General features: G+C 40.2%; 1 protein-coding gene across 2 annotated transcripts; it reads right to left on the reverse strand.

Moving 5' to 3' along the window:
• On the reverse strand, positions 1-15368 carry nlgn3b (neuroligin 3b). 2 transcript variants are annotated; one of them, XM_034113951.1, is made up of 7 exons: positions 15047-15368; positions 11143-11813; positions 9808-9867; positions 8889-9038; positions 7822-8007; positions 4833-5622; positions 1-2037 (listed from the first exon to the last, which is right to left on the reverse strand). In XM_034113951.1, the coding sequence occupies exons 2-7, from the start codon at positions 11621-11623 to the stop codon at positions 1245-1247; spliced, it is 2460 nt and encodes an 819-aa protein (XP_033969842.1). In that variant the 5' UTR covers positions 11624-11813; positions 15047-15368; the 3' UTR covers positions 1-1244. The 2 variants fall into 2 exon arrangements, with proteins under 2 accessions (XP_033969842.1, XP_033969850.1); XM_034113959.1 differs by lacking the exon at positions 9808-9867.
• Positions 15369-17000: the final 1632 nt, after the last annotated feature.

Here is a 17000-nt window from a genome sequence, read left to right on the forward strand (position 1 = left end):
TTTCTTTGTTCAAAAATCTTTTAATAGTCGTTTTATTTAGATTAAACAACATTATGGTAGGTTTAAAGAAATCAAAACTCGAAGCTTGACGTCCATCATGTCCATTCAGTAAAGAGTGACCCCTGGATATATCCTGTTACGCACAGGGTCCAAACGACTGGGAGTACGCGCATTCATCTGTACGTTTCGTGATACTCCTTCATAAATGTGAATAATTGAGTTGGTATACATACAATTACAACGTAATTACATTTATGTTTCCGAAGATCTTACAGTATTCATAAACAAACGACAAATAAAATGTTGGCCTAAGTTTATTCTGTACAAAGAAGCCAAGCCAAAAGAACCATGAGTTGGTTGGAGTAGGAAAACACATTTTAAGCAATTTTCTTTTTATAGTAAAGCAGAAGTTATATTACTCCAATGTATTAGGCAAAATCTTAGACACGTAAAATAAAAATATAGCAAGGATACTCAAATAGACTACAATAGATTACACAACACTACATATGCGAAACTAAATGGTTAAATTGAACGATGCCTAATTACATTTTTGTAGCGCACTTCTCAGCACACACACTCACGCCCAGTCACACACACTTACATTGGAGTGCTTTATTTTACACTCCCAGATAGAAATACGTTGGATAAACTTTTTTTTTACCATGTGTGTGACCAGTTAAATTTCAATCCATAGTTCCACAGTAAATCCTTGCGAGTGAGTTACAAGGCATTTTAAAGTAATAACAGTAAAAATACATTTTCATATTAAGCAATGTACCATGAGAAATATGTATAAAATAGCTTGATAATAATAGTTAGAATAATAATACTGCTTTTCAGCTTTTCCCAGATTTCATCTCTGTCCACCACGAGTCGTAATGTCACTTCGTTCCTCGAGATCAAAATAGATATCACAGAGTAAGAAAAAGCTTCCCATACAAATCCAACTGTATAAACATTATACTAAGTTCTTGCTAGGTAAAGTTCCAAAAAAGCCAAAGTGGAAAATGAAATGCACTTTTCTTTTTGTCTGCCTTTGAAAATGATTATTATATAAAATGACTTTGCAGTTAGACTTCCTATTATGAGAGAGCAAAGGCAGGATGTTGGCGGTTGTACACCTTTGGAAAAGACAGAACAAACATTTTCAATCCTATTTTACCTACACACCCTAAATACAGCTTTACATTTCCACGTTTTATGTACGTCACGCTACTTCTCTCCTCTCGTCTCCCGCCAGGCTATACCCGAGTGGTGGAGTGGGTGCTAGGCAGGCCTGCAGAGCTGTACCCAGCTGGGAAGGTGCTGTACGGACTCATGTTGGAGAGGCCCATCAGGGAGTTGGGGATCATGGTGATGTTGTTGGGGGTCATCAGTGGGATGTCGTCAGGGGAGCGGCGCTGGCTCAGGGAGTAGTCCATGCTTGGCGAGACGTGGAGAGGATTGTGAAGGGCCTCACACTGGTTCCTCTGCTGGGACAGGCTCTCGTCTATAGTGGTGGTGTGGCTCACGTTGTTGCCTTTGCTGTCGCACTGGGGACTGTGCTGCTGGGACAAGTCCTGCCGACTGCGCTTGTCCTTGCGGTAGTACAGGGCGGCGAAGGCAAGGACGTTGAGGAAGAGCAGCGACGCCCCGACAGCAATGGTGACGCTGAGCTCTGTGGAGTAATCTCTTGGGTTCGGCATGATCAGAGGGCCCATCTCTCTCCCCCCTTCACCGTTGTTGGAGGTGGATGCAGGAGTCCGGCCTGTGCTGCCGGCCCTCTTACCGTTGGACTGGGTGGGATCCAACGGGGTCACCTTGGTGGTGGTGGAGGAGTAGTGGAACATGTCGTGGAGGTTGTAGAGATGGGGCACCAGGTGTTTCCAGAAGGCCACCTTGGTAGCGCGGTAGTGATCACGGATACGAGGCTTCAGGCCGATGTGCAGGTACAGCTGGTCGTATGGGTCGTACTTGGACCAGGCCACCTCCTCGAAGCGGTTGGCCTTGGTGTGGATGAACTTAGTGTCCTGTGGCACTGGTTTGTTGGGATCCCTGCAAACACATGAGACAAAAACACTTGCGTTATTAGACAAAACAATTGGAGAGCTGCCAACAAAATAAGGCTGCAAAAACAACAACCAGCAGCAGTGAAATTGACGTACTGTCAAAAAATAAGTTCCAGAGCGTCAGCACTGGCGTTCAAGAAAATAATAAACCATCTGAAAGCATTATGTAATTTGATTACATAATATTCATGTCCTTTATGTCCCTATATTTTAAACTCGTATTATTATTTTTCGGACAAACTATTTGTTGATGGTAAAAACATTTATTTTTTTCCGTATCCTTTAAAAACTGCTCCTCACCACTCGTAAAATATTCTCTTAACAACAGTGAAGAGCCAAACTAATGAATGAGTCCCAGAAATCAATTGGTACTAACAGATGAGAACAAATCATGGATGCTTAGAGAAATTAGAGGAAATATGTTCCTATATCACTTCCTGCATGAGGAACATTGATGTAGAATTGAATGATTCAGAGCTTCATAGCTCTTAGAAATGAAAAAACTAACATCTGACCATTTGTTTTCTACAGTTCTTTGTTTTGAACATGACGTTGATTATTTTACATGTGATTTTGCTTATATTTGCCAGAACATGATGTATATCTTGAATGGAAAATAGGCTCATTCAAGTTGTGATAACCACATCATTTCCAAATGCAAACTGAAGGGTCAAGAAATAATACAATCTGTCAAAAACACAATGTAATATCACCATCTTTCCTCCAGAGCTCAGCATTCCCTCATACGCACTACAACAGTCGCCTACTGTGACCCGGGCTCTGCTAGGGTCGTCACCTCGGAGTCTCTTTGCAGCTTTGTATTCAATATGCAGGAAGACTCCAGCAGGGCAGCAGCAGCTGAGTCCTCCACTACACTACAACTCACTTAGTGGTCTCTCATCACAGCAAATCTGTGCCTCTGTATGACAAACTGTTAAACAAGCTGTAGTGCTTTACTCTGTTGCACTTTCAACAGCATTTTTCTTTAGTGCTGAGTCACTGTTAGTGTTATATACGGTCGATACCAGGCCATAGCTTCTCTTGGAGAATAAACGCTCTTTTGTGAAAAGCTAGAAAACTTTATTTAGCAGAGAAAGTCTCCTTAAAATGCTTTAAATGTCACTGCTTCTAATAATAATCCAAAGCAAACTGTTACTTGAAGGATTCACACTTCAAATATATATAAGCAGACATAGACATAAGATGGCGGAGGTTTATGGAGAACATCTTAACCGTCTCCTCAAATTTGATCAACTTAACCTTTTTGTAAAACCCTGAGTGACTACTTTAAACATTTATGAGAATTAAGCTGTAAAGTTTTAGATATATCACCTTCAGGAAGTCCGCATGAATTGTTATGTGTGAAAATATATATTGCGTATACTGTACGAAAGCCTACATTAGCTCAGCAGGGCATTTAAAGGAGACAGCTTTTCATTAGACGGAGTGTGCTTATTTTATGTGACTGTACAGTAAAGCCTCACCACAGTTGTGTGGGTGGTGTACATAATTGAACATCTAGTGTGAACAAATGTTATGTGAGTAAAAGAGTACTGTTCTCTATATGTACATAAGCTGAATAAATCTGGCAATGGTATGGCAGACCTAACAAACGAGGAAATTAATTTAAATGTATAATAACTGAAGCACTATGTACCATGAGAGAGTTCTTGTGAACTAACACAGGGGAGAAGAAGATAGAGGCTGGATGACAAGACAGTGGGAGTTCAGGCTTAATTAGGAGGAACTACTGAATCCTATGTTTCTTTAATCAGTGTGATAAAACAAGAGTGGATGCAGCAGGAGTTAGAGGTTGATCATGTCGACGGAAATAGAGTGAGGTCAGTGATGTTAATCCACAGGCCATGGGAGGGTTGTCAAATAGGAAACTGGATGCAACTATATGTAAATGAGCCATATTAAAGTGTACATATAAAGCTAATTTTGAGGGTCCTACTATATGTCAATGAGCCATATTAAAGTGTACATATTAAGCACATGTTGATGGTACTACTATATGTCAATGAGCCATATTAAACGGTACATATAAAGCTAAAAAAAATGATTGGCTTATCGGAAGAAAATGCTAAGTTAGCTCTAAAGCCATGGGTGGAGACACTCAGATGGTGGTTTATTCTAAGAAGTCTGCATGGGGCATAGAAAGGGTAACCACATTTGAATTATACATTTTTCCTGCGGTAGACAGCCTATTAAAGGGGCCCTATTTAGCTTGAAACCGTTAAAATCCCAAAGTAGGAGAAAGTTATCTCCCCCACAATCCCGCCTGCCTGAAATGCCTGAAATGGGCTCCTTTGTTTACTTCCACAACAAAGTGACATCACTAATTCATATTTGCGGTTCTATTAGCTAGCACTTCAATACATTGTACATGATAGGCTATGAGGCGGGACACCTCTAAGCGGTTGACCAATCACAACAGAGTCGGCCAGCTAACCAATCAGAGCAGACTGGGCTCTGGTTTCAGACAGAGGGTGAAAAGAGGTGCTGCAGCACAGGCAGTATGAGGAAAATAAAGACCTTTTTGAACATTAAAGCATGTAAACATGTCACAGGAGTAGAGGCACAAAATACAAGTATGACCCTGAAAATAAGCATAATAGGTCCCCTTAAAAAACATCCCGGGTTGTCTTATTTTAAATTGTTTTGGTTCTCCAGATGCCTAAATGTATGCAAAATCTCTGAAAAAGTTACTTTTCATGATATGTCCCCTTTAAACATTAACATGTACTTTGGATTGTCCCTTGATTTGCTGTTACTCACCCACTCTTGGCGAAGTTGGTCCAGTAAGTCATAACAACTGCGCTGAGCATGATGTCGTTCCTGGAGAAGTTACAGGGGAACAGGTCGGTGGGGCCCACCATCGGGATGCCAAACACGTAAGGCACCTCATCTCCATGTGCTGAGTCTGACCACACTGGCTTCATGAGACTCTGGCAGTGGTGGTAGAAGGCGTAAAAGTAGGTAGGCGAGCCGTAGCGGGCGTGCAGGTCAGCGGTCACCACTGAGGGCTCCACCCATTGGTGGTCGGTGAAGAGAGCCACCAGAGTCTTCCTCCTGGTCTCCGGGTTGTCCTTGTCAGCCCAGTCTGTGTACATGAATTTAATAGTCTCCCTCAGTGTGTCTTTTCCTTCTGGGTAGCCGTACAAACTGTCCACAAAGTCTGACACTGCAAAGTCAAAGTCGCTGCCAGACACGCCGTCCTCCAGATCCATCACGTTCTCCACAAAGCGCAGTCCCTCTCCCTGATTAACACCAAGCATTATATCGTAGTTTAGGAACTCGCCCTGCTCCATCAGGATCTCTGGGTCGTCCGGGATGACGTCTCCGTCAATGACAGGACCGAAAGCGACACGGTATCGAGCCGGTTGGATGTCTTGCTCCACCAGCTCCCTCGCACTCTTCTTCTGCAGGCAGGAGACCATGTCCACGGTGTCCAGCACGTTGCAGCCAACCCTCTCGGCCAGCATGCGAGTGTACTTGACCGGTTGGTAGTTGACAGCCCAGCTGGACAGTGCTGAACCGCTTTGGATAATGGCTCTGTGGAACAAACCTTGGGAGACAAAAATTCAGAACAAAAAGACACAGAAGACAACAGAAGCCAGGGGAACGGTGGTTAGTATTAGTATTCCTTTTTCATTGCAAACCTTAAGAGCTTACTGAACCGCCCCAAGTAAATACATGACTCACTTTAAACTAATTGCTATTCCCAATTAAATCCAAGGTTTGTTGACACACAACATTTAGGTAGATAAAAGCAAATAAGCCCACATGTCATGTACTTTGAATACTTGCCAGGCAGATAAAGCATTAGTGTGAAAGAGAGAAAAGGCCAGATTGAGCTTTGCTGATGAAAAGCTGCTCAGTAAAGCAGCTGGTGGAAGAAATGAGCTGCTAATAGGATGTTGTCCCATTCCATTGTCATTCCAATTTTAGAAAAAGACAGAAATACCGTATTTTCTCTGTTTATCCCTTTTTTTCGTTTACGTGGTGTCATTCCTAAGTGTGGATGACTGTGGACACAAGTCAAATTAATGATCAATTTGCAGGATTGTTTCAATGAGGTGTCTAGTTTTCCCTCTGCCAGTTTATACACTCATTCTGTAATTGTAGAATAGTGATACTGTGTGTATAACGAGCTGTATAGCTTACATATAGGCTTCTGATGCCAACTGTGCGGTGGACGGTCTGTGCAGGGAGGTGAATATGCAGTAACCCTGATCCTCTAATGTTGATACAGTAAACACGATGCTCTGTTGAATTGTTTTTATGCAGCGCGCCACCTCTGTCTCTAGGGATTTTGTATCTACCACCTAAAAATGACAAGTGATATGTATCAAGTCAAAAAAGACTCTGCTGAGGTTAAAGCACAGCAGTCGCTGAAAAGAGTGCATGGGCAGTGTCACTTTCTCCTTCCTTTACTGTCATTTATTTGAATTTTCTTTAGGGCAGCAGCTAGCTAGTCTACTTCAAAGACAGCTGGAGGTGTTTGTGCATTCACTGCAGCCGAGCTAGGGCATCAAATACAAACCGTACAAAGGACAGTTGCCGCAGCCTCCCTGGCATTGACGAAAAGATGCAATTTGTGCCCTTCTTGTGATTCTGTCCAGCATACAATGGGAGGGTCAGGGAAATAATACGGCAAAGATAAGAGTTTCAATTCTCTGTGGGCCATCCCTTTTGAAATGTGCATCCCTATTTTTTTGCAAGGAGCTTTGGATAACTGTTCACTAAATAGCATAATATTAACTTCAAAGAAAAGTATGTTCCAACATATCTTTTGTTTACCGGGGATAATCAGATATCCGTTTCCTTTGGGTATTCAGCATTCATGTTTACACTACTGTCGACATTAAAGTAAACTTTTTATTTTACCCATTTTAATTTGTATTGTATTATTATATTTTTCTTAAAACTTTTACAGTATGTTTATTCTTGAATAAAGCATCTGCATTAGTATCCTCTTATGCCCCCTCAATCAATAAAGTATTCATGATACTGATTATGATACTCTAAATACAGGTATTTAAATTGAATTCATATTGGTTTATATTGTCGTTTCAAAGAATAATACAGTGAATAAAAATAAAGCATCAGTTTGAACATGCTGTACTACATCGTGACATTTTCACTGCAAATATATGTTAGAAAGTAGAAATATCTTTAAAAAAACATTTAAATAATGTGGCTTTGTCTTTGGCTAACAGCGTCTGCTCGATGCAAATAAATGCTAATGCCCAAGAAATGAGTGCTATTTTTATATTTCGAAGACAATACATGGGTAAAAAAGGGTAAACAAATCTGAAATAGGGACATATTAGTCAGTCCAAATGGAGAAACTGATGGACACAGATGAACGTGAAGTCATGATGAAACTTTATAATGCCAGTAGGCTTCTTTAAGAGTTTCACATTTTAGGAGGCAAAGCTTTTAGGCTGATTAGATTGAGTTGTGGGGAACAAAAGCGATCACTTACTTAACAAATACCCCCTATACCCTACTCCCACATCATAACACTTAATCTCCCTGACAGACCATTTAGAGCCCCACTTGAAACAAAGAACAAAAGTCCAAAATAATTAAAATGTATTGTTCAAAAAGTAACTTTGGCATTCTCAGGATGAGCAATTAATATAGTTGAATGTTGACACTGCTGCTAAATGATTTCATTAATTGCTACTTAAACTTTAGCTAAAAATTGAGTAATTCTGAAATAACTGAAGTCGTAAATAACTGAGATGGGGATACTTACCCTCTGAGTGGTGGGACAGAGTTAGCAGACTGACGCAGGAGGCACCGATTCCAGATCCAAAAACTGTGATGCGACCCGGGTCTCCTCCAAAGTAACCGATGTTCTTACTGATCCAGCGGAGAGCTTGAATCTGGTCCAGGAGTCCGTAGTTTCCTTTTGCTGCCTGGTCACCAGTACTGAGGAAGCCTGAAGCACACAGAGAGACTTCAGAGGCAGTGCTGAAGAAGAGATATACAGTCTGTGCCACAGCTTTGATCTAAAGTTGTATCCCAGCAGGGCATCTGAGTGAGCTGACACCGTTTCCCCTCAGGTGCAAATATGCCTTTGCTCTCTCCCACAGTGTCTTGACTGCTTTAGTCAACTTCTCGTGATATGGACTCCAACAGTGGCACCCCTCAGGAAGTAAAAAGGGCTCAGCTCGTTGAATCTGAATTCCTTCATCGCATGTGACTTAACATAAAATTCAATGTGCATAAATAAATAAATCATTAACTTTACTCTAGATGTATTCCCCCAAAAAACGCACACTGGTCCGTTGTGTTCTTACAATTGATCCTATTACCCATTCCCTTGTCTAGTCTGATCTCGACAATGTACTGTTTTGAATGTTAACCACAAGGGAAACTCTTAACCTTGCAAATGTTTTTTGAATACTACATCCATCAAATACTGTATTTAAATCATTATGTTTTCTTTTACGAATGGAGAAGGCTTATTATTTTTATAACAGATTAGATAAATCCATCTGAAGGAAGATAAATGCATTTTCAAAGTGGGTCTAAAACAGCTTTTTATGTAACAAGGACATACCACGATACTTATTTGCATCACTTTTCCTCTGAGGACAACATTTGTATGCAAATCAAGCCACACTACCAATATCTCAGTTGCCTATATTTAACCTATACTCCTGTGCATTTTTCTCTCATCTCTTCTATTATTTATGCGTAATTGCAGAAAAACAAGTGGAAATAAATGACCATAATGTTTGTTCTCCTACATTTAAGAGGCTAAATACCCCATTTAAAACACCATTAACTGTTACCAAACAGACCCGTTTTCATCACCTAATATTCCGATTCTGTAGTTGAGCGTGACCACGATAACGTTCCCATAACTGGCCAGCACGCTGCCGTCCATCATGTTCCCGGTGCCCTCCATATAGGAGCCTCCATGGATGTAGACCATCACAGGTCGAGCTTCAGAGTCCCTTATATCTGCAAGGTCAACACACACACATATGCTGAGCAAACAACAATTAAATGGATAATGAATGTAGCACTGATATCAAAACGTTATATCAATTGTTCAGTGTGAAGCATGAGTAAAGACAGATTAGAAAAGGTGCTTGGAAGCAGTGATAGGCTTGTGGTTTGGAAAGTGTAATGATATTTAGAAAATGCATGGTAAATACTCTCTAAAGTACTTCCTCATCGACCATTTTAAAATTACAGGTAAAAAGAAATAAGCATATATTTCTTTGATTCGCGGTTTGATGTCAGTTGAGAAAAATATGCTGTAATGATGACTTTTTATAGTTTAAGATAAATTAGCATGCACAAGCAGAAAAAGCATGTGTGTAGACTTGGACTGAAAAAGTCCACACTACACCAAGCTCTTGTTACCAAATGCTAAAATAGGAACGGTTACTTCTTTCAATAAAAAAGGAAAATCTATGGTGCATGTTTGGATTTTTTACAATGACCAATGGCTGTCTTTAAAAAGACTGTAAGACATAGATAATGCAAATCTGTGAATCAATGTGCATGGCAGCAGAGATGTAGCTCAAAAGGATCGTAAAAGAGCTCAAATGTGCAACAACAGCGATCTCATGTAAAACCAGATAAAAATGGTCTCATCTCACTCAAGTACAAGGAACCCCACTTGTTTCTGAGGAAAGAAGAAGCTAAGAGTGTTAGATCTCTTTTCACTTAACTAAAATAAAAGAATCCATGCATCAAGAGTTTGAACTCTTAAAAAAAATACCTTCGGATATATGAGCCTCAGCATGTGAGAAAGCCGCCCCCTTTTTCTTGTGATGGCTCCCTGCGATTCACATAAGGAAAAAGAAGTACAAAATTCAAAATAGCATGGTTGACTGTGCCTTTTGCTTAAGAAAATCCGGTCCAATTAAACTGAAAGATCCATAAATTAAAGGCAAAAAAAAGATTAGCCCATTTGCATGTTGCACTTTTACCTGTGATTGCTTTCTGACAAAATGCAGATGAAATTATGTAAAATCTTTAGGCATCTATGACAAAATGACATTATAAGCTAGAGTAGAGATGCAAAATAAGTGTTTGTTATTCTGTTTTCATAAAGTAAACAGATTCTTGTCCTTGTTAGATATTTGTAGGAAATGGCTCAGGGTGTACACACACACACACACGCCCATACACACACTGCTACCTATGAATGCTTTATTATCTGTCTTTATATTGATCCAGCTGCCTCGGCTTTGACTGGACTAATACATCTTTCTTGGTTCATTATTATCTCTCTAAACAATTATATTTTAGAACTAACTGTCATGTTGTTTTTTCAGGTTAACCGCTGAAAGCTGAACACTGTCTAACTTTGAATGACAAATGTTTTCATGTTATAATGCTTGAGGGAGAAAAAACATGTTGACCTGAATTAGAGAAATTAATTAAATTAAGTTAGTCAACTACAGGTTAATGAATGAGACACAAAATGTCCCCTTGTTCATTTCACAGTTCTTATACAAACAAAGGAGGGATTCAACTAGAGATAAATATTAATTGACTCCCACTAATTGGCCCAACAGAAACAATGTCTGAGAAAAGATGAGATTCATTAAAAAATATGGAGCAATCCACTTTTTTTTTTCTAGCTTTACCAGATCTTAGTGAATCTTCAGGATGACCTTTGATGCTCAGTGGTGATGGCAAACCAGGCTCATCGTTCATCAAATACTGAAATGTTTTCCTCAGTTTAGTTGGACAAATAGAGATATTGCGATATGATATTTAATTGGGTGTTTAATGCTTGTAAGAAACAAGCACACACCCGGGTACATTTATGTCCAGTTGCGCCTCAGTGGCATCAGAGTATCTTCAGTTGCCACAACTCCAAATGTATGAATAATTTCCCGCTTATCAATGGGCACATGATTGTTATTTCAAATGGATTGCAACAAGTAAAACAAAGCATTGCTTTGGATGGTAAATCAGCCCTTGGTGGCAGCATTGACATGAGCAGTGGCCGCACACATGCTTTATGATGATAACAGAGCAACATCGATAATAATGATCAGAAGATATGAAAAGCCATTGCTGCCTTTTAGCAAAACCAACTCACCATCCTCCGTCGGAGCGTAGATGTTTAGATACAAACAGTCCTCGCTCTGATCCTGAATGTAGGTGGCTACTGTGTCAAGGTTATAGGTGAACCATATGGGCATCATGATCTCGGGCACGGTGTTGTGGATGTTCTGAGGGCACACGGGCATGAAGTGGGTAGCATTCTTGACTCCGGACCAAGAGGAGGGTTGGTCAGGGGGCATGAAACGCTTCTCACCGATTGGTGGAGCAGCGTAGGGGACCCCCAGATACTGATCAACGGGCCGGAGCACCTCGCTGGGCACGGGGACCCGAAGACCTCGGAGTTTCCCAAACTGAGTAGTCACTGTCGGGTAGAATTTCTGGCTTGTGGACTTGGTGAAGGACCAGCAGGAACATAGTATCCACCAAAGAAGAGCACAGTGGGTGACGGTTACAGTCCCTTGATGGTGCAGCAGGTGTGCAGGCAACAGATGGTCTCTGAATGTAGCCAGCCACATGGTCTGGGCAGGACAGTGCCCTTGCACAGCACAAATGCTCACTGTAGTGTGCGCTCAGTCCCTTTGCGCTGAGCCTATCAAACAGACATCACTCACTATGCCTTTGGCAGTGACGGTTATCAAATCCAAACGCACCTCAGCCAGGTATGGAGCGCCACCACCTCCACTTTTCATTGCAGTGCACACAAATCTGAAAACAGGAGGAAGAAAACATCAAACTATGAGAAAATAGTCAATTTCTGCATAATTGACTACACTTTGATAAATGTATTATCATAATCCTGTATCTTGGGGCTATAAATACATAGTTGTTATATAGCTTTATATCAGTATGCCTCATCCGATGTAACGCTTCAATGCTAATGATCTTTTGGGGGCAATTGCTGTCTTAAAAGAGCAAATGTATGCTTAGACATGTTCAAATCACTGAATACTGATCTGTGCATCAGTGGGGGAGGAGATGAATCTGAAAAATCCATCTGCTGGGATGTTGGAGTGATGCTGCGAAAAACATCTCCTCTTAAAAGGTGTTAAGCAGCCCTTTTCTTCTTCTAAAATCAACAAAATGAACAGCAAGGAAAGACAAATCTTACAAATGCATTGAAGACAGATTCAAATGACATTTCTGGGAAATAAATATCTGATTACATGTTTGTCTTTGATATTTTAACAACACCAAATATCTCACATCATAGATAGGGAATGTTTGAATGTGTTGTTGTGTCTTACATCTAAGCAGCACTGGCAGTGACTGACTTGAAGAAGCATAATGGAGAAGTGTCCCAGAACAAACATGTCTGATGGGACTGCAGTAGCACCAACGCCCTCCTCATAAAGCAGAGTAATTGCAGGTTAATTGAAAGACTTGAGGGAGGCTTTTACGCAGCAAAAAACATTTGAGTTCAATAACAGGGGAAAACGAGCCTTTGACTTATTTTTGTGGATTTGATTTGTGGGAGTCTTCACCTGCTGCAATCGATTTGTTCCCTATTTTTCACTTCTTTCAACGGGTAAGTCTTTATTTTACAGCTATGGAAGCCCTACATGCTTTCTTGTTGATTCAACTGATTTATCTTACTTCTCACTGAAAAATTCAGATCTGTTAATTATTCTAGGGAATATTGCACTGCTTGATGCTAAGATACCATTATGAATGCTTCAGTAAGCAAGGGAATACATTCACCCCTAATCACATGTGTATACTGTATTCAAATAAGGTATCAAATGTAAGCTCACCCGTGGAGAACTCCGGAGAGCAAATTGTGTTGCAAGTCTTCCAATTAGCTACTTTGTTATCCAAAGTGCATCCCGTCTTAGTCCTTATTGTGTAGAGTAGCAGGAAGCATATAATGCTTGGCATTGGTTTCTCACTGGCTCGTCAATGAGCAAAGCAAAAACAAGCTTGTTAACCTAATCAAATCTATTGACGAGTACTGCCTGGAGCTTTGTGAAAGACTCCAACTAAACTGCTCTCTGTCAATCTGACCTATCTATTAGGACAGTGGGACAATTTTCTTTCTCCTTAGAGGAACTAATTAAGCATAGATGTGGTGCATTGGCTTTTCTCTGCAACATTTTGTTTACACATGCATGGACGTCCACGCAGTCTAAAGGGTCCACGTTCTCTCTTTCAGGTAATGTAGCACATTACATGATACAAACACCATAGTATGCCACATTTTTAAAGAACAAGACACATCAAATGAATATCACGTCCGATGGAGAATTATTGTACCAGTCTGCCCTAGGCCAGCTTTGTCTGTATTAATTAACACTTATGAAAAATCCCCATAGCCAAAAAAAGGACAAAACTTGTTCAATCTACTATCTGTTATGTGACAATGATGTACGGCTCCCAGGACATTAAAAAAATGGAAAAGATAAAGAGCCTGATTTTCTTCCTAGATCAGGGCACATCTCATGGTTCGGAAGTGAAATTGATAATAAATCACTTGGAGGTAAAATCCTCAATGTTCACAAAACCTGCTGGAAATCACTGTCAGTGATCTTAAATAGCAGTTATGGTCTGAACAGTGGGCATCAACAATCACACTTGGTCGTCTGTAGCCCACAAAGCATCCCCACTGCCCGTGCTGCTAGATCAAAGGGATACTATGAATGAATTCTTAAAATGAACAGCATTTCCTTTTAAATTACCCATGCATTCATGATATTAGTATCAGTGGATGTGCTTTCTTTGTGCTATTTGACATCAAATTAAAGTTCTAAAATAAATCACTAGAACAAAGCTGTGAATGACATGTGTACTTTCATTTTGTTTAACTGATTGTACTGCAGACTTACTAAAGCATCTGGATGCTGCCTGCGCTGCAGAGTATTCTTTTACCAACTTGTGATCTGCGATGGGGCAGATGTGGATAAAAGCTTTATAGCTTACACCAAATGGGCCATGTAATAAACATGAGCCATCACTCAGTCGAGTTTGATGCACTGCAAGTTTTGGGGCAATTTAGACTGGCATCACGCCCAGCAACAGAAAAAGAAAGAAACATGGGTGAAATACAGTCTGTCTTTCCAATTAAATGCTTGCAATAACTCAGTAAATGAGCGATAAGTTCAAACAAATCAAGATGTTTTACAACCATAACATATAATTCTACTTGACTATTTTGAACCAGCCAGATGTTTATGCATCACAGATGTCGTTTGCTATAAAATACTTGTTTTTTTTCTGCAAAATACTTAAACATGACTGACTTGATCCCATTTACAAACCGATTAGTATGATTACTATAATCATGTTTCTCTCCCACTATTACTATACACCTACATAATCGACAGGCACACAAATCAACACCAATTCAGCACTTGTAAAAATCTCTGGGACAACATCTTATCGATCAGAATCTGGTAGCCTGGGGGCCCTCGACATGAAAGCATTTGAGAAGAAGCCTAGTCCTATGTCAGACAGCAGGACTGGACTCCCAATGCCCTTGTAATTCGACTGGTGTGGATCAAACCCGTTTTAGTGGATTCCCCAGATCCCTTTAATTTAGCAATGCAATAACAAGGAGCAGGGATTGACGCATTGACTTTACCTTCTCGATGCATGCAGGTAGCACTCAACATAATGATCAGAGCTTAATAAATGAATGCACGGATCCAGACCCACAAAGCAAGCCACAGCCCAGATAGCATCGACAAACTGCTGTAGTGTGTATATGCGTGTGTGTGTGTGTGTGTGCGTGTGTGTGTGCAACCTCACGTTGTGACTGGAAAGCTTATTAAATCTAGGTCTAGGACGATTTAATATTGGATCAAATGAAAAACATAGCAAGACAAAACATTCTATCGCGAACAGCTCTGAACGTTACAATTATCTAAGATGCAAATCAATCTGGACAAGCATTCATCCCACGGAGGAAGAAAAAAAAAACAGGCATAATCATTAGGTTAACTCACCTGCTTTTACACAAGCTGATACGCGCTCCATCTCCAGATTTCCACCATACCATGCCCGTCAGTGTCGCTACAATACAATGGGGCTGGCTGTGTGTGAAATATGTCCCCCGGTTTTGCTATCAAACGCACGGATCTGTACTCTTATCTCCTGCTTTGCACAGACTGTGTGCTTTGCGCATATACGACGCCAAGGTCAGGAGCGCCAACGGTTTTAATGGAGCGCCCACCATAGAGATCTCTGTACGGCGCCCACTGCCAGCGCGTTACTAGGCAACCACCGGGATACGCCAGTGCATTGAATTCACCCTCCAACAACCGACAAAATCCCAATTTAGAAACCATTAAGTAACTACCGTAACCTCGGACAGCACTCACGTACTCACGCGCTTTGTGCTCCTGCAAATCCCATCTACCTTTGACCAGATAAACAAGTGAGGCTATTGAAGCAGAGTGCAGGCCTGCATGGAGAGGAGGAGGATGTGCATTTGGAATACATTAGGCTATTTCATTGGCATAATCCTTTTAAGGACATTAAGATAGGACACGAAAAATATCCCTCCAATGTGTTTTCCCACATGGCTTGGTAATATGTTTTAAATTAGATTCCTAATCAACTCATCTGCTTGTAGCAAAGTCCTAAACAATATGAATGTGCAATTGAAACGTCTGTTCTCCCATCACTAAGGGAATTGTATCTGAAAAAAGAGAAAGGAAGCAGTGTTGGAGAGCCTTGCAGTGACAGCTCTGGAACACCAGGTCCACAATGTTTAACAAGCAGGTTGGATGGAGACAATACACAGAAAGGCCGTCCCTTATTAGGACACAATAATGAATTGCTCGAAGGCAACACAAATAAAAAAACGACTTCAAGTGACAGGAAATTAGCCAATTGAAGGAAAGGGAACACTAGAAAATAATTATTACAATAAATTATAAATGCAATACAATAAATTGTGTTGCACCTTTCAAATAAGAAATGCAGCAGGCTTCAAAATAAGGTAAATTGACATAAAACCAATTTAAAAACATGGATAGAAGGCCAAATGAATAGAAAATGGTGTCGAAAATAAGACACTTTTTATAATGATAGTACAAATAAAAAGGATTAAATAAGATGAAAAATAATAAATACAATACTTAACATAAGATGGAAGATAAAACCTAATTATTCATAAAGAAGTTTTACACATTCAAATCAGTATCTTCATCAATAAACACTGCAGCACCATCAAAATAACTCCATTCTCTTTGAGTCTTCTTCCCTTTCATACATACATCAGTTTCTGATGTTGCTCCTCTCTTTGTGGAACACTTGTCCTAGAAACTAAAGATCTTTGGAATGGTTGTGTTGTAGCTGTTGCTTCGTACACTCTTCCTGCTTGCCGAAATATGTATTTCTTTATAGGGAGCTTATTCTTCAGATGCATTCGTATACGATTATCTTGAAATCCCAAAAATGAATACTGAAATCCGCCCAAACCACAAACTAGAAATCTACTAACATGGTATGAGGTATGAGGTGAGGTCCAGACAGTTGCTGACAGAGCAAACATTTTTTCTCACATACGCTTTATTGTATAATGCCCAGTGGCAATAGCTGTGATGATGTGATTTATGCATGTGCAGAGCCAGGGATCGTCTCACACTCCTGGAAGAGATGCTGCCTGATATCTTTTTTAAGCTTGGTTACAAAGCAAAAAGAGATTATATGGATAACAAAATGCCTGAACAATGTCTTATTGATACATAAAGAAGATAAAACCTATAAAGATATTTTGAATGCAAGGAGATTATTATCATCTTTTAAAGAAGTTAGTATGATAGTGGATTGTTATGTCACTGGTGTTTTTAGCATCTTATACAGCCCCAACACTACGTTTTTAATAAGGGCATTTCTCTGTGTGTGTACTGGACTCACCAATATTACCCTTGTGGCATGTGAAAAGTTCAACAA

The sequence above is a fragment of the Trematomus bernacchii genome, unplaced genomic scaffold, assembly GCF_902827165.1.
Source record: "Trematomus bernacchii unplaced genomic scaffold, fTreBer1.1, whole genome shotgun sequence".
Lineage (NCBI taxonomy): Eukaryota > Metazoa > Chordata > Actinopteri > Perciformes > Nototheniidae > Trematomus > Trematomus bernacchii.